Below are 26,319 nucleotides of genomic sequence, written 5' to 3' on the forward strand. Positions count from 1 at the left end.
TAGGTGAATTCTATGACCGATTCGATCGATATGTTTGCATTTCGTTTAATAACTCGAGTTGCCATTGTCTGTACGGCATCCCCGAGTTCCTCTTGCACGGTTGCAACGTTTCAATAGTGGCTGATAGTGGTTTGATTCATAACCTCACTCACCTTCAACGTAAGAGCGTTTTGAAAAGCATTACGTCCAACACTTCGATGTCTCTAGTTTAGCTGATGCACAATTAGTGATGACACAATAGGGATGACTTCTCGATACTGACATCAATGATGACAGGAAGGTAGAAGACTTTAATGAAACAGCTTAAAGTAGAAAATAACTCTTCCCTAGCAACTGGCAAATTTCTGCCTGACTTTTCACACGTATACCCATTCCAAGTTAATCTTGCTTTTAGAAGACCTTAGTACGTTTAGTATCCCCACTTGAAGCAACGTTATTGATTACTTATCACGCGGCAGTATTACGTAGCGATCCGTCGCCATTTCGTCTACAAACCAACACATAGTAATGGGTGTGGGTGAATATGTTTTGACGTAGGTAATTTCGACCCTAACCTTTGATCAACTTGTTAATAATTGTAATGCACGAAAAATGTATGCGCACACAAAGATAAGGTTGTACACAACGTAGATACCGCTACTACGGCCTTGCAAAATGGTGCAAAATATTTGTCGCAAGGTACATACATTCAACCCGAATGACGCCATCTTGCCTGGTCTTGTTAGCACTTAGCAAGTTGCGGGAAAAATGGATGTGTGTTTGCGTATGTCTGTTTGTTAATTTTCCAACAAATTACCGCACTTCTAAAAAGGCTATACAAACAACAGACAAAACGAACGATCTTCACTGGGTGAAACATGTTTTTTTTTTCAACAATAATTTCAAAGTTTAATATTTACGCCTTTTTCCATGTTACAACCCCAAAACACACTGTTTGGGTGTTTTGCGGAAAAACCGATACATCAGCGGTGCTTTCGACCGGATTTTGTCTACTAATGAGACAGAAGTAGGGGTAGAAGGTGCTAAATGGCCACCAGCTGGTAAAGTAGATATGTTAGGCAAATGGTAGAAAAAAAAGAGAGAGACGCAGTTATTTTGATAGCATTGACCGACCACTGGCCTCCGGTTTGCAAGTTTTAAGAGCTTTAAGACACCACCATGCCACAAAACGGCCAAACTCGCTGACACTGAAAGGGAACGAATTTCTTCCATTTATGGGCAGCACAAGTGTCCGCACATGGTGGATGCTAACCCAACCACGGGGGTCTTCACTACGGTTGTGAGGGTGATGGTCAAGCATGAACATGCATTTATGCGCAAAAAAAAAACGATCGAACGGTCCCCGGGTGGCACACAAATGCTGGTTTGGCTGGTAGCTTCCGAAGCCTTCCGGATTATGCTGACCACAGTGCGATCGATTAAAAAACGGGTTCTTTACAGACGATGTTGCTGTTTACTGCAAAACGAAGCATTTTTTTTGTTTTGTTTTTGCTCATGTGGTGGGGTCTTTTGTTTTTGCTGGCGCCTTTGCATCCAGTGGCCACTTATTACCACCCTTTGGAAACCTTGAACCGTTCGGTAGCTTTAAGGTTAGTGGATATGGTGTTTTTTGTGTGTGTGTGCGTATGGCAAAAAGATAATGTGGCACACAGGGAAAGATAATGAAAATGAAGTTAAATTCGATGCAGATACGATACACGTGTGAATCACTGCTAAAGCTGCTAAAGCTGCGGTGAATCAACGTTCCTTCATTAGCGTGTTCGAAGCTAGCGGTATAAAAGTTTTATTTCGTATTTTTGCAAGCCATAAACCGATGTGCTCAATGTCTCGGTAGTAATAGCTTCTTTGCCCTATGGAGATTACGGTACGATTGGTTTGAATAATCGAATGTAAAGGGAGAGCTTTTTATGACGATCGAACAATTCGCCGTACGAGTGATGTAATAGCATTTAAAGGGAAATTATTTTTCCTTCCATACGCCTACAGTACAAAAAGACACATATTTTAACGCTGTACCGTAAGTGAAGGGTATCGGGGTTGAAGTTTTTTTTTACAATTTTACAGTTAAATGATAATTTTATCTGAATGCGAATTGGCGGAAGAAAATCGTCGATAATTAGAAATTTTTCCACTTTACGGAAAAATCAATTAATTTATTTGCTTCTTTTTTCCCCTATGAAGAGCCGGTTTCATCTGCAGTGAGGTTTTTTTTGCAAAGAAGAATAATCTTCTTAATATTGCGCAGGCAGCAACCGTGCAACAGAAGCGTTATTCAAGAACGAGAAATTATCTTCTCACTGATCATTAGTGGCTGGGTGTTTATTACAGTTGCCCTTCTCCCTTTTGCACCATTTCGTTGTTGCCTCTACTGATGTTGATGTTGCTTATCAACGAAACACAGTTTCTTGGCGAATATGCCAAGGCTGCAAAACATCGTACCCACCTGAGCAAGCGACAACCGTCGCTACAATCACAAACAGCTAGCAAACGCAGACTCATTTATCATACTCATCATTATCAGCGTCAAAAGCCTCGCAACAATAAATGCAACCTGTTTCCTTTGCTACGGTTGGAACACAATTTTTTACGAGGTCGTTTACTTGAGTATTTTTGACACTGTGTACAAAAACCATGGTTCCCTGTCTGCACGTGCGTTTGAATCATTTTGGATGATAAAATAAGAGGGACCATAATATCACGGTCCGAAGGAGAGAAAGGAAGAGAGAGAGAGAGAGTGAAAGATCATTAACCTCCGGCCAAAAACATCATCCGCAGAAAACATGGGCAAAATCTATTTATGGGTTTTGCAAGATTTTGGACTTAAAGTTTGTCAACCATTATTGCCCTGGTGGAGTGCGTCATATCAAAATGATTTCGTAATCCATCATACAGCATATTATATTGGTGCCAATCAAATTGCCTTCACTTTCCTTTTCTTCAGTCGGTACAGAAATGCCGCTTTAAATGATTGGAGAGAATGCCAGTAAAGATTTTAAATATTGATTTAAAAGCTTAAGTTCTTTGGAGAAAACGGACTTTTGAATAAAAAGTTTTCTGATTATACAACTTACAACATAGTGTAAAAAATATGGTATTTTTAACCATTTCATATATCGTAATCAAACAAAACTAATACTGAGCGTGTGATGGGACCAATAAAAGGTTGTCTACTACGAGCCTTTAAAGTTCGCGAATTATTGTCATGAAGGTATTCAAATTTGGAACCTAAATTCTACCTTTTGTACATAAACATAAACAAAATCTTTAAGGTTTGAAAACACTTAATTAAATAAACTATTTATCAGATTGCTTTAAATTAAACTAAAATAATTATAGATCACTAAGTAATCCCCTAGAAATCACCCAAAATAACTATCAAATCACGATTCAATCTCCGACTTGATTCAAAAACCTTATTAAAGGTTATCTATTTAATAACAAGCAGAACTTTGAAATTTCCCTCCAGTGATTTGCTTTAAATAATAAAATATTAAAACTGAATACCATCCATCCACACAAGTACGGCTTCTTAGCTTGTTGCGCAACCCAAACCGAAAGAAAACTATTAGCATGTTGGAATGTTTGGTGCAGCAATAGTGAGGTTTCCCGGGAGCATGGAACTACACACAAATCCTCAACAGCCGCATACAGACGGCTGTTGGTCAGAATGTTAGTAAATACACTTTCTACACAGCTCATGATCCCCCATGAGGCTTCATCTCCCTTTCTCGACCATCCCAGGTGTGTGTTAGTTTATAATTTCATGCCAAGTTTAGCTGAACAAATAATAGCCACCCCTGGCTCACTGCAAAAGGGTGTTCGTCATTCAGCTGCACAGTCGTAACGTGACGACGGTGGTGGTGATGATGATGATGGGCGCTAAACTAACCTTTGCCGGCTTGGGCTCGTCGTAATCGTACTCGGCCAGATGCATGCTGCTACTGCGGCTACTGCTGCGTGTGGAAGGTGTGTGCGGTGACACCGGTGCCGATTGTTGCAGATACATATTTGCTGCTGACGGTGCTGTTCTTCTCCGAAGAATATTAAATCTGACAGCAGATTCTCTGTGCCGAAGATACTGGCTCACTCTTGTGATACAATTTATGCCGTCTGTTTTAGCGTACTTAATTATTTTTTTATGTGCAAAAATCACACCTCACCACTTCTTCACCTTGATCTGCCAAATTACTCCTTTTGTTTTAGGCGTTACTCATTTATTGCTATTAAACATCGAAGGGGCCACAATCTCCAGCACAACTCACAAACACAACCGGCCGGTAGGTAATGAAACGGTAAATCTAATTATCGGTAGCATTATTCAACTCCCCCCGGGGGGCGCACGAGGCGGGCAGGGTTACTCAAACTACGCACACTCAAAGCCTTCATCGACACTCTGCACATTTGCAACGCTAAACCGTGCTCCGTTCACATCAATGTGTACCGTAAAAGTTGCACTCGATACACGTAACCCTTCGAAATTAGCATAAACTTGGACTTTCGTACACATACAAACGTAGCAATTCAAAACACTGGTGTGTGTATGTGTGCCTTGTGGAAGGCGAAGGAGCAACACCTTCGCTTTATCTTTTGAACGTGCGGCAAAAGCTGTTTTGATCAAGCGAAGATAATTTAATTTTCACTCACTAACAAGCAAAAAAAACGAAACAAATCGTATGGAGATAAATTTTAAAAGAGTAGTACGCAGCTTTATCTCCTTACCTTTTGCACCACTACACTACACTTTTGTGATGATTTTTTTAAGTATCGACTTTTGTGCATATAATTTATTTCACGTTGAAACACTCGAATTTATTTTTTTTATATCAAAAATTCACAATTTTTTTGAGTAAACTGCTTATAATTCTTCTTCAATAAATCCTTCAGCATAGAGGGATGGTTTAATAAACACACGTTCTGTATGGACAACTTCACACCAAGGAGTATTATTTTCTATAAAGAAAATGCTCCAAGCCACAAGAACGGAAACAACACTAATTTAACTTCCACCAAAAGAACAATCTTTTGCAAAGCCTAAAATTTCAACACCACCTTCTTCAACGGTGGGAAGCGACACTTGTGTTTTCTTAAACACACTGATGATCAAAAGCTCCCGAAATCCCTCACGTAGGCCGCGGGAAGCTGAGCTATATTAAACACATTTGCCGAAACAAATTCCCCTCAGACACACACAAATTCTTTTCGCGCACGCAACACTTGCCGACACTGAGGAATTGTAAACAGCTTCACGATACAATCTGGCTCACCGAGGCTACTAAAACTCTTTCAACCATGCTGAAGGGGCTTTCCTTGTGAACGTCGTCGACTTGCGGTTTGAACATCGAAACCGGGAGCCCGACGTACGTGCGTCCGCTTGCTTCCTATGCTACGCAATGAATGAATGGATGAATTCATGCTGGAGTTTGGCCAACCTAACCGGCAACCTAACAATATGCTGAATGAGAGCGAGCGCCATAGGGATGACTGCAGTGCGTGTGCTTCATTCAAATTCTCTCTCCCACAAAACGATTCATTCATCGCAGCTCCAGAGAGCGTTCGAGCAGTTTTATGCTAAATCGAGCAGTTCATGCATGCGCTGCAATAATGTCCAACCTGTTCATCATGCTTCACGATATATGCGGTAAAAAGCCGGTTTTGTTGGTGGAGAGCATTTTGGAGCTTTGTTGCCGTTGGTATGGCGGAGACTCTTATATCCCCAACTCGAATTCCCCCTTCGTGCCGTGAAGGTCGTTGCCAAGACACCGGAATGACGCGAACCGACTAAATTAGCGAAATTGCATCACCAAAGGTTGCCAACTCGGTATGCCCATTTATCGCGGTAGCTTTACTCATTTCTTGCCTTATCAATATCAATAATTCCTTGCTTTCCATGATAACGCACTTATCACCAGTGGCCACTAGAGAGATTCGCGTTCCATTAGCACGGGGAGTTTAATTTTTACCTTTTACACACATCCACAAACTAGGTGCATTAATACTACGAAATGCAACGGCTTCATAACGACCGTCGCAAAATTAAAACGATTTTCTGCTATCAACTCCTGGCCAAAATTGCCTCCAGGCAGAACACGAAGATGGTGGTGGTTGTGTTTGTTTTCTTTTGGTGTGCATTTTTGCGTTCCTTTTCCCTCAACTCCCCCGTTCTCCCTCTCTGCGGAGTTGATATGTCCGGCCACTCGACTCGGTTGAGGTTTTTGCATGCTGAAAATTATGCTAATTTTTATGACTCGTTCCTTTGGAGGGAGGCTCCGAAACGGTGAAGGATCACAACCTAAGACAGCGTAGTATATCGAACCTTCCGGAAGGTTGTTTTACCTGTGCTTTGTTTTGGTTTTCTTTCTCGACAAAACAAAGCGTAAAACAAAATATGACAACGAATTGGCATCCTTCCTTGTACTGCGACATGCAAAATGACATGAAAACAATTTGTCTTCGCATATGTCTAGTATAAGGTTTCTTCAATCTCTTTTTTTTTGTTTTTGTTAATAAATGTTGGTTTTTATTATTTAGCAAATTGTTTTGTTTCGTTACTAGTTTTATTTGTTGATTTATACAAATGATATTTGCTCTTTCTTTGAAAATGTTTAAATTTATATTTTTTTTAATTAAGGAGTTTGATTTTTCATATTTAAGTAAAGCAAATAGTAAATATACTTTATTAAAAAATTTATATTTTTTATATAAATGTAATATATAAGTATAATTTTTATATAAAATGCGGCTGCATACAATACAACAACAATATATACTACAGGAAACAAACAGAGTTGAGAAAAATTCAGCTATACAAAACATTAAAAATGGGAAAAAGAAAAAAACTAAATAAGAACTTCAATCTTTACAAAGATAGTATACTTTTTAAACTTTTTATCAATCAAAATATATCACAATGTACAGTAATAAATCAAACCGCACAAATAAAAAACGAAATGTAAGATATTAGGAACAGAATAAAAAGTTTCCTTCTCTGTCCTTTTGACCCTCTTTCCCGGTGACTTCCGACCGGAACTGTCTATAAACGAGCGTGTGTTGTGTCAGATTTGTGTCACGAAAAAGTTTCCTATAACAAGCAACAAAACTTTTTAAGTGGACCTACCCCACGTATATATGGTCAAAAACACATAAATCCACACATGAAGCTTCACGGAAGTTAGTTGGTCAAACTGTCAAATTTTGGAACGTTTGCCTGATCCAACCAGCACGTACTTTAAAAGAAAAAGACACCCAACAAAGAAGGTAAGAAAAGACAAAGGTTAGCATAAACTATCGTAAAGTTGAATGGTCATAAGCAGATGGGCCTTCTGGACGACTGAAGTGGAGTTGTGCAGTTTTGTGAAAATGGGTCTCCTAAAACCAAAGTTCCTACTTGACCTGAGTATTCAAATGGACACGAGTGCAGTTCTTTATTGAATAAAAAATCATATAAAAGTACATATATGAGGAGAACAAACTCTACAAAACCACGTACAACATTATTCGTTTAGAGTTAATGGAACATTGAGTTGTTCTGCGGCTATTCCTCAGCATACGAAAAGAAACAAAGCGGTTGTCGGTTTTTGAGAGAGATTCTGTGGGTTATTTGACATGGACAAAATGCAACTTGGTGGAAATGGAATGTAAAATAAAATATTTTAATTTTTGATCAATTAACTACTTCAATTCTAACGGACTTTTCCTAACTAGAGATCAGCACTGTTGTGTTCATGCATTGGATTGGAAGTTGTGAATTGAAAAACCAAAGTAATTTTCAACGAAATTAATCATTTCGAATGTTAAATCGTTAATGAAACTGACCTTCGCGGGTTATACGATCTTCGTCAAAAATGCTTTTGTTCATCGTTTTACATGATCAATTGAAGCCAACGCGAAGATAGGACCTTCGGTTTTATGTGTTTTTGCATGATCCTTAGCTACGCTCTTTATGACACTAACAGTAACAAGCTAAATGGCATAGTATTTTTCTAACTTTCGCTTTGTTGCACACTTGAATGCAAAATCAAAGTGCAGCAGTACAAATTCCCCGCTGGCAAATGGTACAACCATCTGGCCGCCAAACGAAGCATAAACATTTTCCACATCTTTAGCATGCGCATCTCTTGAAGAGTGCAATTGCTTGATTTATTGCTGTCGCTAGCGCTGCCTTTCCGACAGACAAAAAGTGCAGCCACGGGATCGCACAACAAAACAATTAAGCGCCCGAAGCACAAACGCTGAACGCGTGAGAAGGTTTCGCGCTCCGTTTTGGGAAGGGGAAAAGGAAGGAAGGAGAAAAAACGGCGACACCAACCATTGATGCTGCAACTGGCATCAGATTGCAACGTGCAAGAACGAAAAAACTGCACTAGATTCGTTGCAATTTTATTACTTTCAACTCAGTTTCCTGTACCAATTGACCGTGCTCCGTACGGGATTGGACAAGAAGTTGAACGAGACGAACAAAAAATGGCCTACCCCTGCCCATGATGAAGATTCGTGCATTCTGATTAACACGGATGAATTATGCGATCGTGTCAGTTTACGCACGTTCCGCTACAATATCAAGATACGTACGACGGGCATGCGTTGGTGGTTTTGTTTCGTTGCAAAAGCAACAAATGCGAGAATCAGAACCAGAACCAGATTGTGCAAGCAAAACTAAAAAAAATATAGCTTTATCATCCGCCAAGTGGTGGAGAGTGTTCGGCAAAGTGTTTTCAAGACACGCACAACACATTTGTTTGAACACTTTAGTTTAAAATACGAACGTGGACAAATTTCCTGGAAACGATTTATGACGCTGTTTTAATCTGTTGGCTTAGAGGAATGTTGGTTGTTTCACCGAAAGAAAAATGACAAACTTTTGAGAAAAAAACGTAAAACAAAAACTTTCTTTAAAATTACATTCTAGTTAAATCATTTTGGATTTTAAACAAGTTTTATCTATTAACGTTCAAGAAATATGAGAAATTTGATACAAAAAATAAAAAAAAACTTCTGTGGATGGTTCGAATTATTGTTCCCAGTGGAATAAAACGAAGTTTGACAAACTCCGCAAAAACTTCCAACAATGAACACCAGTAAAGGGATAAGGAGAAAAAATATCCTCAAATCGTGAGATGGAAAACGTATGTGTGGATGGAAAGGAAGTAACAAAAAAAATCAAGTTTTTAGGGTGTAATTTTGAAGCACAAACTGAAGAATGAGGATCTTATTGTTGACTTTTTGCTCGTGTTCACTTGGTTTACCAAATCTGCTATTAATTTCATCATGTTGAAACAAGTAGCAAATAAAAAATACACAATTGTAGAAAACAAGTAAAATAAAAAAGAAAAAACCCTGAATAAGGAAAAGGAAATTAAAATTTGGCTATAAAACTTTTTTTTTAATGTTTAACATAATTTGTGTAACAATTCAGACACATTTATCCAATCTTTATACAGTAATCTACAGCTAAAAAAATATTTATAGTTTTCCGAAGAATATAACAACCAACCAAACGAAACACTTTTCAGAATTCTTTTGCGGCATTTTCGTTTGAGCAAAACCGCTTTGCTTACACAACTGTTAACATTTTGTCGGAGGTCGGGATCCGTCAGTCAGTCGGAAAGAAAAATGCAAAAGATTTCGGTTTCGGTTGTTTCGGAATTCTTGGAAAACCACCAAAGATGAAACTTTTTCAAAACACTACCCAATGCCAATACCAGAGGAGTTGGTTTCAATTTACATTAAGAGCTAATAATAACTCTGTTGTCGGCGAGGAATTGATTGAATTAGAAAGAGAAAAACCGTTCAGTCATTGGAGAAAATGAAATGATTAACGCTTACCTACCGAAACCTTCCTATCAGTCTCCGTTCAATAAGGGCGAAAATTAATTCTCCTTCCTCAAGCCTTTAACATCTCCGAATATCGATCCTTGCGATACTATCTTCGTCCACCACAGAAAGCTCATTAGCTGGACTTAGGGATTTCAACGTTGGAGCATTTTTTCCAATCTTTTTAGTCTCATTTAAAGCTAATCTCTTCGGGGCCATCGTGGTTGTGGCCTTTCTTCTATGAAATCACGTTGCTTTAAAGCATCCATTTTGTTACATTTTGTCTTACAAGATGCCCATCTATCTTCCGGTGCTGAGTTCGCTTAAGGGCAAAAGCACAAAGGGAACTAGGAGTTACCAAATACATATTTTCACTTTTTCTTTCACTTTTAACACGTGTACCATGACACGAGCGTGGTGGTAGTAGTGGTTTGAAGATTGAAAACATTATGTTACTGTGGGTATGACATGTGTTGAGCTAAATATTACATGATCACATCAGAGGTTGGAAATACCGAAACGGTGAAAAGGGGGTTTGTAGTAGTGAGGGAATTTTATGTACACTAAGCGACAAATGTCAAACATTTTGGATTATCATGTAAACATTAGGATCTATGATCTACAATAGACGATCTTAAACTACATACTTTGGTTGTTTAGCAAGACCAGAATATATTGAAACAGTTGAGTGCAAAAATGTTAAATTACCACAAAAAGCACGGAGTCTTTACAAGATAACATCCCCCAAAAAGCTAAAGTTACATCACAACAATCTAACAGCGACAAACCTGATTATTATCGCTAAATGCACGAAATATGTTCCATGTCGCATTCGCCAATCAAAGATTCACTTATGTCAGTCTTCGAACCAAGTTCCCGTACCATTCACTCCCAAAACCCCAACAGGCCCCCTTTTATGCTTTGTGGTATGATTGAAAACCCCCCCTTCCTTCCGAAAACCTCAAAACGAGCCCGAAGAAAGAAAAGAAAGCAATCGCAAAAACCGCAACGAAACCAAACCATCCATCTTCTGTGGCGTTGTTGAAGTTTTGGAGGAAAGGCAGCAGAAGCACAGTAAACGTAACCTAATTGTAGTACGCTGATGAATTGCACTAATGATATACCCTTCACACATGGCTTTCGCACGTAGTCGTATGGGAGAAGAAATGGGAAGTGTTGGCACAAATTTACTCCACCAGCAACTGCCAGCGTCTATTTGCTGCTTCGTACGCTACAAACTTGATGCAATTACTTTCTTCCCTACTGCATTCCGGCACAATCTGTTTGAATTCTGCACGATCCATAGGTGGCGTCTTCTTACCGTGGTTATGCCCTTTTCCGAAGATGGTCAGGAGAATACTTATTCTCAAAAAAAAAAGAAAAATTAAAATAAGAAGGTGTCGTAATTTGCCCTCCAGTACACGGTTCCAACTAGCTCTCGATCTTGTCTCCTACACGCCAGATACATTCGAGTGACTTCTTTCAGGAAGTTTCATTTAAGTTTCGGTCCCTATCAAACTGCCCGTTCCATCCGAAAAAAACCGCAACCGATAGAAGAATATTTCCGTAGATGCGAAACGGAGCAAAGCAAATACAAAAAATCCCATTCCGCCATCACAGTTATGCTCTACATAAAAAAACGACAAAAAGGCGCTATAAAAAACTGAATGGATATTCTTAACAGTGATTGATTACTTTCCAACTTATGGTCGTTCTACAAAAAAAAACGCTGAAGCCAAAGTCCGTTACGCGAACATTAAACTGACATTAGAAACTGGACTGGACCGTGACGAAGCAAACGGCGTTTCCCGGGCGTTCTCGCGCTGCCTTTCGCCACATTTTGCTTGATCGGATTTACAGTGAACGGTTTACCCCTAAGCCACAATTAGAAATCGGTCACAAATGGAACAATCATGTCCTGGCCGAGCTGCGGAGCCAAGATTAAGTTTTGCTGCTTTTTTTGCTGTTGTTGAAAGCATGATTGAATGTGTAGTAAGGCATAAGACCCAACAAAAATAAATAATGAACCACTTTAAACAAGCGCCAAATGTGTGCTAAACGTTGGGTTTTTGCAACATCTCAGCCAATCCCATGTTAAGAGTGCAACCACCAACGTTTCAATCCGACGAGTGCAGTCCTTTGGAACTTCTTTGCCTCAAGAATCGTTTAGCACGTTCGATGATCGATGAGTTTCAATATTATGGTTACGAAGCTTGAATGTGTAGTTGGGGATGTATCGTTCTCGATGCACCTTACACGATCACGAACACATATTGGTTGATCCTCTTTTGTTAGTCCGTTTTTATTTACTGGGTGTGGCACAAGCTCGAGCCAGATTGATTGGAACATACATTTTGTAAAGTTCTAAAAGAGATAAAGAACGATGTTATTGAAACCAGATATTAAAACGAATCTCTTGGAAACAATTTTTAAGTGGTTGAATAAATCATTCCACCGTATCGAGATTAAACATCAGATGAGAGGATAATGATTTAAAAAAGAATAAACATATCCCGCTTAAATTCGCTTCAAGGTCGACACTTGAAAGAAAAATAATAATTAAGGCTGATATAAGATTGTAGCCGTTGTTTGCCATCATGGGACGATTGATGCAGTGGTTTAAGCTTGAGATGCAAAAGGAATCATACGACTTTTGACAGTTGCCATGAAATGAACAATCCTTGACTGTGCAAATCGATTAAAGTGAACCTCGATCTTACTGGCCATTCAATAAAATAAAGTAAAATGCGAAACAAAATTGCAGAAACGCATGGAAAACTAGGGCTAGGTTAACAAGTCGCCACGATTCATCAATCCACTTAAAGGCTTCCAGCTAAAAGCATGAGGTGAAAATAAAAGGCAAGGTGCATTTACTGATCTTGTGACCGTAGGTTGGTTGTAATCAACACAGGATTAAAATAAATATCTGGCAATTAAATTGACAAAACCTGATGAAATGTACGGTTGAGTTTTGATTCAGTTATCGAACGAATGTTCAAACAAAAATATTTAATTTTAAAGGACTTTCACTAGAATCAAATAAGGAACGTCAATTTTTGTTCTTTAATTTTTAAACTTTTGTAATTTTCGTCCAATTTTTTGTGGCCAAATCATTCTTGCTTTCGTTGAAATAGTTTGAAATTTGAGTTTGAAGAATAAAAATGAAAAATAGACCAATATTCCAAGACCCTTTTTAATGTTTCTTTTGCTTCAAGAAAGACGGTTTTGTAATTTAAAACGCTAATTATAAAACAATAACTATTGTTCATGAATATGTCGTCTGTTCAACTCATTGCAAATCTGCAATGTCACTTTACTACCTGCGGTAAAATCCAACATAAATTTATGTTTTTAATCATTTTAATCGTCTCAAACAGCCAACGGAAACAACGAATGATAGCCGCCCCATTTCCCGTAATATCCAACATCCGGCCGATAATACTGAACTCCACGTCTTTCACATCATCCACCTTTACAGTTCTCACCTTAGGAGATGTCCATTTTCTTTTCAAGATTTGCCGCTCAACTAACAAGATCTACCGGAACTGGACAGATTATGGTCCGCAAGCATGTAACGGTGAGGTCAAGCTTTTCGTGGTACAAAATAAAGCAACAGTAATAAAGAAATGTTGTTTTTTTTTGTACAAGATATACACAGACAAATGCCGCAAAGAGTAACTGTTGAAGAATTGTCAGGCAACAGCATGAAACAGTAAAATCCAATGTCTCCGAAACCGGTTCTCACTTTCCTCACGGTCAGTAATGTTGTGTCTCGCATTCATCTTTGGAAAGGGATACGGGAGCAAGTTTTGTATGCACGCAATTTGCATGGAACACATTTTCGTTCCCATTTGCTATTGCCATTCTTCGTTACCATTCGTCGTTGGGGTTCGAACCCATCTCTTCAGGCCACCGATAATTGTTGGCTTACGGGGCGAGGCGTTTTTCTGTTCGCGACTTCCGTCCAACTTTCTGGAGCACGAAACCACGAACTATTGGAGCCTTTGTGGCACGAATTCCACATATCCTCACTCCCGGTCCCTTCAAATGTGGGGTGTATTATCGCAGTTTTCCATAATGTTTAGTCGAACATACTGTAACAAAAGCGTGAAATAGTGCGCATGGTAAAGTATCAACAAGTCTGCCCGAAATGGATAGATCTCTTAACCTGCCTTCTTTATAGCCTGCCTAAGTGATCGTGTTGTTGTTTGAAATAGGCATGGTGCCACAACTAAAGAATCCAAAAGCGAAAAGGTCAACGTAAACACTCACAACAGCCGTCGCTAAATGCATTTGTACAAAAGGGAGTGTTTTTGTCGATAAGTTCCCTAGTTAGATGCACTATGTGGAAGTGAATCTACAATTAAATGCACGCAAAACTTACATTTCATGCCAGTAAACCCTTGAAGAGAAAAGCAAAGTCGTCTGCAAATGTAGAGGATTAAATAGACATTAAAATGATATCGAACTAAAAGCTCTACAAAGAACTGGAAGAGAATAATAGTTTTGGTTTAAGAATTCAAAGAATTTTCAGAAGTGAAGACAACAAATTCATGCATTTCCTTTCTTATCGACCATTTCACATTCTATCGAAAAGTTGTAGATCAATATTATAGCTATTGAGCACTTAATTATATTCCAAAAAACCCCGAAAACCTTATAATTAAATCTTCCTTCACCTACTTTGAATACCTTCTCTCCATCAATATAGAAGATCGTAAAAAAACACTAATTTTGCCTACGCCTAACAACCTCTTCAACATATCAATCGTTAATCAACTTGCTAAATCAATTCCCTGCATCAGCTTTACAAATTCCACCATTCCGCTATCCCGCTTACTATTAAACATGATGGCGCCCGTCGAATTCACGCCATTCAGCTAATGAAGTTATCAACCGATGCTTGAACGGGCGGCACGCTGACACACGCGTCCAAATACCAAAACCTTCGCCAACTCAACAAAACAAGCCTCCTTTCTAGCCTTATAATTAAGACAACGCTGATGATGATGATTATCGCCGACACAGGCGAACACTTGAAAGAGAACGAATGACACAGCAGTACAATTAATAAGGAATTAAAAAGCTACGAATTGTTACGTCGGCCCCCCAAATGTTTACCCAATATACTTCAGAGATTCCGACTTTGGTTTGAAAAGGTAAAAGACACTTCCTGGATGTCTGGATATTTATAGATATTGGTAAGCAAAAGAGTTCCGGGAGTGCACTAAAACCTATCAACCGTGCCTTTCGGCGGTAGATTAAACACCAAAGCGGAATGTTTGGCTTCAGACGGCTTAAAGGGTGTCAGTACCTTTAGCTGTACAAATGTTATCTTCAGTGTTACGCGTGATTGAGCATGGTCGTCGTGTGTTCCAATTTCCATTAAGCCCAATGTCCACAACGTTGACTCCAACAATTCTCGTCCAAAAAGGCGTAGGAGGCGTTGGACACAAGTCACACAAGGCTTCTGTACCTTGTCCAAGTAAAGGAACACTGCATTGTTCCACCGGTAGCAAAGGGAGCGAATGCCATTTTACTAAAGCTGCTTCACTTACAGAGTAGTAAGGTAAGTGGTGAGAAAGCCACCAGTGTTACTTACAGGGCGTGCATGCGACCACTCGCCAACCGTGACACGTATCGTCCGCCATCGTCATCCGTATCTTGTCCGTATCTTACCATAATAATTGGTTTGCTTTTAGTGAAGCATTTTAATGACCGCGCGCCACAACAAACAAAACTATCCATTGAGCTAATCTACCGCTTGAGCCGCTCCACAGCCACTGGAACGGTTGTCTGTCGACCGGCTCAAGAACTCGGCACCTCCGGAGAAGTGATGAACGGATCGCCGTACACACTCTGGTGCGACCCACGGTGAAGAAAAGCCGCATTATATTCTCTAGTGAATGCCGACGCACTTTGACGGTTTTGCGGTAGCAATAACACTAATTGATTCGTTCCATCTGGAGGAGAGATGGCAGCGCAATTTCTGAGACAAGTTTCCAACTTGGAATCCGTCGCCACACGTAATAAATCCACCGGTGAGCAGATGAGTGCTAGCGGACGCTGTTGCACATGTCTAGAATTACTCAAATAGTAAGTAGAACACCGCGATGAAGTTGTCGCAGAAAGCATTTTAAAACGAGACCATCAACGTACCTGGACGTACGTACGCGTTCAACAGCTGCGTACGTGTTTTTGGTGATTTATTTCGGGTTTTTTTTTTCTCGTTGGGAGAGTTTGTGTTTTGTAATACAATACGAAACAAGCAAGAAAGGTCCCCAACACGCATGTCACCGGCTGCAAGTATGTGACAAGAAATTTAATTAATCAATTAGAGCTGCTGACCTCTTCCTAGTGACACCGAAAACACGCAATCCCGTGCACGTACGTATGGACGTGATAGAATTGGTGGTGGGTAGAAAAAGGACCCAAAGACATTCTTTTAGTAGATTTCTAGTTGTACTTCTCGATAGGAACTTTGGTGGTTTCTTTTTCCTTACAAACGAAAGAATAAGATTTCATTGATTTTATCCGATTTGTGGGTTCGAAAAACCAACCACAAGAGTCCAGTCAATTTAAAGATGGAAGATAGGAAAGTGCCTTTTTGCAACCATTTCGACTGGGTTGGGTCTTTTGCCCGACTGGAACGGTTTGTTCAGATCACAATCTAAACTGTCACTCACATGTTCGGGTTTCGCAACTCGAGTGTGTATCTTTCCTCGGAATAAATCGCCCTTCAATGCAGTAAGTATCGTTCGTCTAATTCGTCAGTAACAAAAAGGTCCCGCACTTGGGTGGTAAACATTCACTCAATACTGATTTATAGCTGAGAATAACAACAAGCATTGATACGCAATGGCCACCCTCAACGAATTTGAATGAAATATTGAATTAATCCTTGCTCATGCAGCGTATGAAATCGGTTGAAGTTGCCCTACGTGTGAAGTGGGTTCTCCGTTCTCTGCGTACACTGAGGCAAATTCCTAATGTGTTGTTTGGGTTGCGGTTTGTGTGAACCTCGTACTGGATCACTCCAAACAAAACACGATTGCATGTCAGGAAGTGCTTAACATTCTGAGCACATACCATGACCGGACTCAAGGTGTGAAGACGCACGCATTTCGCAATCGCCATTTCAGTCGTGCAGCACTGATTCAAGCCACTAGAACCAAAAAAAAAAAGATAAAATTGCAGTTAGAACTCAAAAAGCAAAGAAAGTTGAGGAAAAAACACGATAGCTTACAAAAATAACAAAATTGGCAAAAGTTTTGATACGACACGCCTAATTTTGTTACATATAAAACACCATTTAAACGTTGGTAAATGTAACCAGAAGTGCGATAAAAGGAAAGAACATTGAATTACGAAAAAAAATGAGAACACTGCTTTTCGTTTTCCGCAAAACGTGCCACACAGTTTGCGATTCGCAAATTGATTTTAATTAAATTAATTAATTCAATTTTCTTCTGGTTCGCGGTGTTGCTACTGTTTTGCATTTTTGCTTGCAACAGTCGAAGTTGGACTAGCTCGCTAGTTGACGATGAATCTTACCGAACCCGAACCCGGAAAATGGTATGAGGTTTTGTGTTTGGCAAACCAATCATGGACATCGCGTCTCTCTTGCGGGCACGAAAGAGCCCCGGGTCGTGAACTTGAAAAAGGCTCCAAGCTGCCTGCCGTGTCGTGACAAAAACGCAATTCAATTTTGTGCAGCAGAATGTCACGAAATTGCACTTGAAACCTCCAAAAGGGTTAGGAGGAATTAATTGTACACACAAAATAAAAAAAAATCAGTAATGTTCATACTCTCCTTCAACTTCAATAAAATGAAGAATCGTCTGGTACAACAATGTAATGACTTATTTTGTAATTGCATATAAATTTACTTAAATCAACTCTCTATCTGGTGCCAAACGTTTCTCGAGCGTACGGGTCAACTTTTCAATTGTCCGCATGGATGGTGTGGTCTCCCCAAGGGAGGGTAAACAGTCTCCTTCAAACGTTGGTTCAATATTTGCTTCCGGTGACCATCATAACAACGAAGTTAGTTAGTTCAATTAACTGGAAACAAGCTTCGTTTGAAGATGCCGGCGGCCGTATTCTTAAGGGAGGGATTATAAACGAAGAATGGGAGTATGTAGAATGGGAAAAAAATGTAATCGCTATTCAATTATTTGCTTTTATAGCAGCTAATTCAATCCATTTAAATCCATTCATTTCAATTGATTTTCTAAGTATGAATGTTGAATTACTTGTTATTTAAGTTTGATTAATTTAGTATAAAATTTTAGTTTTATACAAGACGTTTAATTAAAATTTACAAAAAAATGAGTTTTCTCACAATATGAACTATTTCAATTTCTAAATCCAGTTTTATCAAAATAAATTTAAGTAACTGAATAAAAATAGGTAAAAATCTCCATCCATTAGCAAAAACTCCTTCCTCTGTTATAAAAATAAAATCACAAAACATATTAATAAAAAAAATCCCCAAAAAAAGGATAAACAATAATCTTGATAGCGTTCGTGAATGCGTCAGTAAAGACGCAACTCTTGTGGTGAGTTTCAGTCTGAATGAAGAAAACCACATTTGACACAAATTATACCAACCGTCAAAGATGCAAGAGGTTCCCGAATTACGACGATATTCGGCTTCACTGAAGTACGATCGTTTAGCAAAGGGCACATTAAAAAGAAAAAAAAACCGCAACAACTGAAGCTTCAACAAATTGCACCAAAAGAGGTTAAATAAAATTTCGAAATGGTTTCTCTCAATTTTCGTTTTCCATTGAAGTTGTGCAGGAAGATCCTTTTTTTGTTTGTCAACCCATTTTCATGATTTCTTGTCTTATGTATGACAAAAAAAGCAGTACGCTTCTTGCTCTGGTTTTTTAAAAACATTTACAAGAAGAAGAGTTCACGACAGCCTGTCTTTTTATGGTTTCACTTTTTGCGCTATAAACAATCATCCCTTTCGTAACATCAGTCATTTGTTCCTACGTTCATGTTCGTTTGGTTTTTACTTGCCAGCGATAGGCGGTTCGATTTGTTTCGTTTTGCTGCTATCCTTTCAGTGTCTGAATTATCTTGTTACATTGTGTTCGGTTGAAATCGTTTTTTGAGGTTTGCGGTGAACCACAAAATACAATTAAACCATTTGAAAATGACAATAATCCCCAAAGGTACTTTAAGGAAAAGACAACTGCATTGTAATTTAGCTTGCTACAAAGAGTATAAATTTAAGAAGAACATTAAATAACCGTTTATCAAACATCTTGTTAAGCAATTCAATATTAGTAGATTAACAAAATAATAAAATAAATTAGTAACCAAAACACACAAAACCACCAACAGATACATAAAAAACCTATTTTTTCATGACTTAGCGTAATTTAAAATTAACCTGGTAAAGCTTAATTTCGTGATATCGTCTAACCATCGCCAAATGTTGTCAGAACTTTTTAAAGTCCAAAATAAATTCAACATATTTTTTTCTAATTTTCAAGGACACATTTCAAGGCCTTTCAATGGTTGCATTCGTTTCAATTCTAGCACAAAGAATTATCAATAAAATTTTAAATCATTCCTGTTTTTCAGCTGTGTCCCGGGTGGGGGTGCCATAAAACCCTTCAAAACCTTCTTGAAAATTCTAAAGACACATTGGAAAACATTTTTCACACCACCATCATCGTAAAACGTACGCATCCCCCGAACGTTTTGATGCATTTATTTTTTATTATTTAATTTCTCTTCCCATGGCACCACCACCTTTTTCTCTGCGTGTACAAGGCGCAACCTTTTTCTAATTCATTCCAGACTCCAGTCACGTGTCAATCGTCACAAACAGTACCGTTTGCCAGTTGCCACATATCCACGGCTTTTTGTTACTCTCCTTCTCTCTTCCAAGTGGGAGACTTCCCTTTAGAAGATCCTTTTCCCAAATAACAGACACAGTCACAAACGGTCGCTTTGAATGAGTTTTTCGTCGTTTTTTTTTTGAATCGATTTTATGCTCGTCGCATGTTGGAAGTGAAAATACACCATCACCACCGGGTTGCGTTTAAATTGAAAAGTCATCATTCGCAGCCGAGTTTCCGCTGCGCTGAAGCTGACAGAATACATTGGCTCACATATGCCAGCCCTAAGGCGAACTGGCGAAACGGTGATGATTCCCTAGCGGACTTAATCAAATGCCACCTCCGCATGTCGGTGCAGTATACCGCCCTTCACTTCACGTCCCCCGCTAGGATTAGGTTTTGAAAGTTTGGCTAATTTAGAAAAATTGGTATTCCAACCGACGAAAAGCAATTCACTGCTGCTGGTCTACTGTCCGCCGTGTTGGGCATCTGGCATCGGATCATGATGATGATATAATTTTATTCGGAACACCAGAGGAAAACGGGTTATTACCCGGGAGGAAAGTGGGTGTGAAAAAAGTCGTGGAAATGATGCGGGTCGTTTGAATTTATCTACGATCCTATTGCTTTTCTCTCTCTCTCTCTGTTTCTCTCTCTCGACACTGGATCCCGGTGACGTTCCGTGCGAGTTCGAGAATAAAAAGTGGAATCATAAACACTATCGAACAGCACGTGACCGGGCGCGTGAATGCGCAACAATTGTGGTCGCGTGTTTGTGATGAATAGGCCCAGGAAGCATCACTGTTTGGCGGCAGCTGCTTTAATTTAAATTCTTCACACTTCTTACCATGTTTATTTGTGGAGAATTATTATTAGTAACAAATTTTGAAAAAATAGAAGAAAATAAAAAAATACAACATCAAAAATATACAAAACCTTCTTTAAAACAGGGTTGTTCAATACTACTCCGTTCTCTGATACATTTTAACAAATATTTATATTATCTACACGTTAAACTTACGATGGGAAACGTATAAACGAAATAGGTTTTTTCCAATATCCGCCCTTAAAGCTAAACATTCGAACCCAACAATGTGTTGCTCACATGTGCAGAATGCAAAACTGGCCCTTCTTTACCACTCCAAACTGTTGTAACCACGCTCTCCCTGGATGTTTCTTCTATTTCAAACAACCAAACGCCGACAAGCAGACAAACCGACAAATACAACAAGCTTCATTTGCAATCGGGCCGTTCCGGGATGTGGTGTATTACCAAAAATGGGAACCACAAATCAGAAAACGAGACATGAAGCGGCTATGAAGACGCTATAAACTAAGAGAAGATGTCCAAAGGATTTGATGCGCTCGAAGAATTTTCCGTCCGAAGGGAACGCTCGGTCGAAATAAATCTCCAACACACGTTGCTCGCTACGTTTCGAAGTTTTATTCGAATTTGTTCCCTCAGAAGAATAAAAATAAAAACCTTTACATATGTGATTGTTGGGGTTGGAATGGTTTTGAACGAGAGGAAAAAACAACAATGAACCTCTTACTACAAAACCGACATGCAAGACAACAAGAAATTTAAACAAAAACATGTCATGTGTCAAGTTTTTTGTCCACCAGACTGTTACCCTCCATCCGCGTTTTGATGACAGCGAGGGGAGGGTGCATTGTTTTATGGGCCAGTTGATTGGGAAGGAATCCCATTTAGTATGATTTCTTTGTGCTTCTGATCTGGATTTGGCTCGCTTCGAACTAATGTGCTTCGACCAATAAAAGCGGTAATGCCCATTTTAGGTGTTTGTACAAACGCAGTGTAACATAAAGGAACAGTCACTGTACAGTTCTTAATGGAGGTGCCAAGAACGGAGGATCGATTGATCAAAGAAATGAAAATCTAGGCCAACTGCAACCTGTGATCGTGCTGTGTTTCGTTAAGTATGGCAACAGATCATTTAAAAGATCGTAAATAACAACAACAGACGCTTGTAACGTAAAATGTTACTATATTTAAAAGACTCAGATTCAAAAATAGTAACTAATGTTGATGGAAATAGTGAATGAAATTCATTTTTTGTTTTAATTTTGTAAAACATAGTGGACATTGAGTATTTTTGATTATTTAAACCCGGGGAAACCTGGGGAGTAATACAAGTCAAATGATTCCATAATTTCAGATGCAGTATTCTTAAACTACAGACCATTGAAACATTATGGAGAGTACAAGTGACTTAGAACCGTTGAGAGTTGAAAAAAGTTAGCAAAAGATTAATGCAGATGTGACAATTGCCAGCAGTTGTTTGCTGAACACATATTCCAATGGTGCAGCGATGGCATGAGCCGTAATTATAGGAAATAAATAAATATGTATAAAAAAAAAACTTGCCCTCGACACCATGCCTAGAAAAACCCATACCCAGACAAATGCAATTCTCTAGACTTTGATATTTAGCTAGAATAATTCCCTTCGTCATTCGCAATGCAGCGTAATTCGATGTGCTTCAAAGCATTTCAAAGGAAAATTACATTTTATGTCCCTCCCTTAGTTCTCGATAAAAGAGAATTTATCCTTGATCTCGCACAAACAACGCCACCGTAGCGTGATTAGCGATTATAGCTGTCAGGGTACGTCCGAGATGAGTGGTCCGCCAGCCACTGTACGAGCTAAAACGCACAATCACTTTCCCCAACTGACCACGGCAAGGGAAAGGGGGAAAGAAATGGACAACAAAATAAGCCTGTTTAGAAATGCTCAAGGATTTTCACGTCTCAGGTCGCAGGAGGCACGTCCGTCACGCCATTATTCATCGCACAACAGCCTGGCCTGGCGAATCCCTGCCAAAGAATGCAATCCAATGGTTGCTGAATATTTATCGCAATGTGACCATTACCGCCAAGTGGAGATGACTTTCCTCCGCGATATCGCCATTTATGTTGAAGTTGTATGGACAATGGGGGGTTGTTTTTTAAGTTCTATTCACGCAGGCGCCATCTCGCGGGAATGACGTGCAATCTCATCAATCATGGCTAATTTTCTATTCTTATTTACTTATCCATTTATTAGATTTTTCTGCAAGGTTAGGGCCTCGTCGAAAGACGCTCTTAAAGGTGACACAAGAAAAGATGAATTTGAAAAAAAATAATTAAAGTTTAATTGGCTTTAAAAGAGTTTATATCGAATATTTTGTTGAATTTAGTAATTGTGAGTGTTGAAAGATGTAAAGCAGAGCATAACAACAGAAATAGAAAGGAAAAAAGAATGGTTTGGAAAATTCAAACCAAACGTAAGTTGAGCGTGATAAAACCAACTTCACAAAACAACTTAACTGAACCACTTGTGAGAAGTTTACTATTCCTTTCGAGGGTCTAACATATTTAACCTTCAATGCGTTGTGTGTGCGCTATTACCATATGCCCATTCTTGGTGTCTAATCGCCTCGCCAACGATCGTTTCGATTCCTTTCCCAGAAACGGCGGTTCCAGAAACATCAACAACCTGAAAAACACTTTATTTTTATGTTTACGCCACACCGACAACCGATGGTAACGATGGCCCTTTTCCTGATCCGTGTGTGCCAGCCCATTTCCCATTGCATGGGTCAGACGTTCGATGAGATTTTTATGACGCTCTACACAGGAATGGGGCTGTGACCACCAGCAACTGTTAAATGGTTTTGTTCGTTGTTTTGTGCAAACTGTACCGAAGAAGGCAAGAGCTCGTTTCGTTCTGGAAGAGTCTATTGAAATGTTTAAAACCATAAACACTTTTTTGAATTTTGGACGCCATTTTGGATTTTCTAAACAACCGGCATGACAAAAGGAAACGTTCTCTTTCAATGAAGCAATTTGAGGCTCAATGAGGCAGAGTAAACAGAGCCTTTTGTTTCCACGGCTGAGTATGATGGATCATTCCCATCTTCCATTCCTTACACGGTATATCTGTGTGTTAATTGAGGATGTTTGGGAACGTTGAATGAACACAAATTTTGCTGACGATTTTCTTCGACCAAAATCCAACCGCCCTAATCGGGTGCTACGGAAGTAACCACCTACAACCGCATTCATAATGTTTGGTTACAAATCAACCCAATGACCCAAATTGTGGATACCTTCGGCCCATGCTACGCGAAAAGGCATGTGAATGAGCGAACGAGCGGACGTGCCTTATCGACAGGAATGTCTCACATCTGGCGTGCCAGTGGCATGGTTCACGGATTAGTGAAGAGCCTCATATATAAGAAGCAGGATCACAAACGTTCCACGGTCAACGAGCTAGGTCCGGCTTTCCCACCCTTAGGAGAAGCGAGATTAAGCGTAATCCTTCTGGTCTGGAACAACAAAAAATTAAATAACAGCAGCAGCAAAGCAGCAAAACACCTTACCTAGACAAATTTCCTACCATTCGTCTTCTTTCTACTCCCATAACCTATGACCTCCAATGGTGAGAGGTGAGATGAGAGTGGTTGGTTGAAGACAAATGTTACTCCATTTTATGGTTTACCGGAACAACATGGAATTCTACATGCCGCATTGTGCTACAGACGATTTTTTTATGCCAAGCTCACATGACTTCAGTTCGACTGTTCCTAACCTTACAAAAAGCCACAAATAACTACCAGCGCCTGTGCTAGATGCTGATGATGGTTGATGTTTCGTTGCTTGGATGGTTTCGCTGCATAAATCATCTGCAGAATGGACCTCCTGAAGAACCTGAACCGGGGGTGATTCGAAACCTTATTTCTATCCCCTTTTGGGTTTTGCGTTGCGAAACAATTTCATGAAATAATCTGGCAAACTGGAGTTTTCCTTGGGAGGAGCAAAATTCTAAAAGAAGAAAAACATATTTGCGAGTAAAGAGAAACAGGAAATTGAGCGTAGCGTGGTGCCTATTCGTGGCTCTTATCTCGAACGATGGTTTACGCTAATTTTGCACCATAAAACATTTTCAGCCAGAGCCAGATGATCCCTTCATTTTGGGGATTTTGGGTTTTGAATTGTGGTTTTGATTTAATTCCTCTCGCAAGCAGTTTTAAACGTTGATCTATTTTTTTGTTTTTTTATTTGAACGAGAAGCGTACATGTTGTAGAGAAACTTTTAGCAGATTTGGTTTAGTTACCCCCACCGTCTAAATGCAATTGTTTCCAAATAACTACGAACAGGCGCACAGAAATGGTATGGAACTCGTCCATCAACACGTCCCATCTCCAAGGGCTCATCATGAGATATGTGCAACGCCTTCTCGCTTTGGTACAACACGACACACAGCAAGACCTCCGGAGGTTCAACACCCCACTCGAACCACACCCCTCCACTTGGCCTTGAACGGTTCAACAAGTCCTTCTGGACAAGTGTAACGCGCCACTTTTCTTCGTCCTTCGATGGTCAAGTGCTTCTGGGCGCGCTGTTCATTAGAGGCAAACCTTCTGGGTGTCAGATTTCGATGAGCCGTTGTGCCGATGTGCGGTGAAACTCATAAATTTTAGAACACATTCAAAGAAAAACATGCATTTTGGATATTTATTGTTATTGTTTCTTCGTAGCGGTGATGCAAAAAAGGAAAAGGGACCAGTTTAAAGTTACAGCTTACCCTTAAAAAAATCATGAAATCTACACCAAAGAAAATAATATTTCACAGAAAGACATGTTTTGGAAAATATTTTCCGGGTTCGGAATAGTGGAATTGAAGTGCACTTGTAAACATTGAAAAAAATTTCTAAATAATAAACACAATACACAAAGAAAAAACAAACTATGTGAATAATATACAGGTATATTAAAAAAGCGTAAAAAGGGATCATTTTGTATATTAAATGCTTTTCTATGAATATTATTACTACTTCCAGCCTAAGTACACCACAATTATAATATATTCAACTGTCCTGCTTGTTTTCAGGTTGAATAACAATTTTTGACCATTTTTAATGAGAAAAATCCTCCAAAAGGCAAGGGTTAATAATCAGCGGTAACATATTTCCATAATTTCCAGACCCTCCCATACTCCATACTGCTAAATGCTTTTTTAAACTCCAACACCAATAATTTAGCAATTTATAAACTCTCCAAACAGCAATTATTATGTGGCGAAAGGCAGAACGAAACGAAAAAAAGAAAAACAGGGTCAATTGCGTTGAAGCACACTAAAAAGGAAGCGGGAAAAGCGCATTGACGCGAACAGTAAAACTTTAAAGCTTGCGGAACGAGAATTCGAAAAATAGGAGTTTAAAACAATGCGCAAATGGACGAAATGTTCATCCCAACATACGTAATTAAAATTCTTCATTAGGGATGATTGAAGAATTACGTAACATATACATTGGCCGGGGTAAGTGGTACACAAACTAAGCAGATGAGTTTGTGCGAGACCCCATACATAATATATTTTAGAAAGCCGCGTCATCTTCAGCGTATTTCAAGGGGTCTCCGAGGAAGGGCAATTAGGACCTCCAAAAATGACTCACAGCCCCCCGGGTCACCACTTTTGAAATCAGTTCAGCCCAAGGTTAAAATTCAAAATTTGGTGGTTATAGTTGATCAATGCAAAATAAATTTCCCTGATTTAACTTGATCGACAGTACGACAATCTTTAGTTTTGGGCCCCCAACTACCATTCCGCTAAGGACCTCCAAGCCCCCGTAGCAAAAAATC

At 39.3% G+C, this 26,319-nt stretch overlaps 1 protein-coding gene across 2 annotated transcripts in view; it reads right to left on the reverse strand.

Moving 5' to 3' along the window:
- Positions 1 to 26,319, reverse strand: part of LOC125767875 (breast cancer anti-estrogen resistance protein 1) — a 116,514-nt gene that overhangs the window by 67,005 nt on the left and 23,190 nt on the right. The window contains exon 1 of one of the 2 annotated variants that reach the window (XM_049434830.1): positions 3,890 to 6,460. The exons of the other annotated variant lie outside the window; for it this stretch is intronic. Within the exon in view, the coding sequence (XP_049290787.1) occupies positions 3,890 to 4,006 (117 nt within the window). The 5' untranslated portion in view covers positions 4,007 to 6,460. Of the gene's footprint in view, positions 1 to 3,889; positions 6,461 to 26,319 lie in introns of those variants that run through there. 2 annotated transcript variants of the gene reach the window in all.

Source organism: Anopheles funestus, chromosome 3RL (genome assembly GCF_943734845.2).
Source record: "Anopheles funestus chromosome 3RL, idAnoFuneDA-416_04, whole genome shotgun sequence".
NCBI lineage: Eukaryota > Metazoa > Arthropoda > Insecta > Diptera > Culicidae > Anopheles > Anopheles funestus.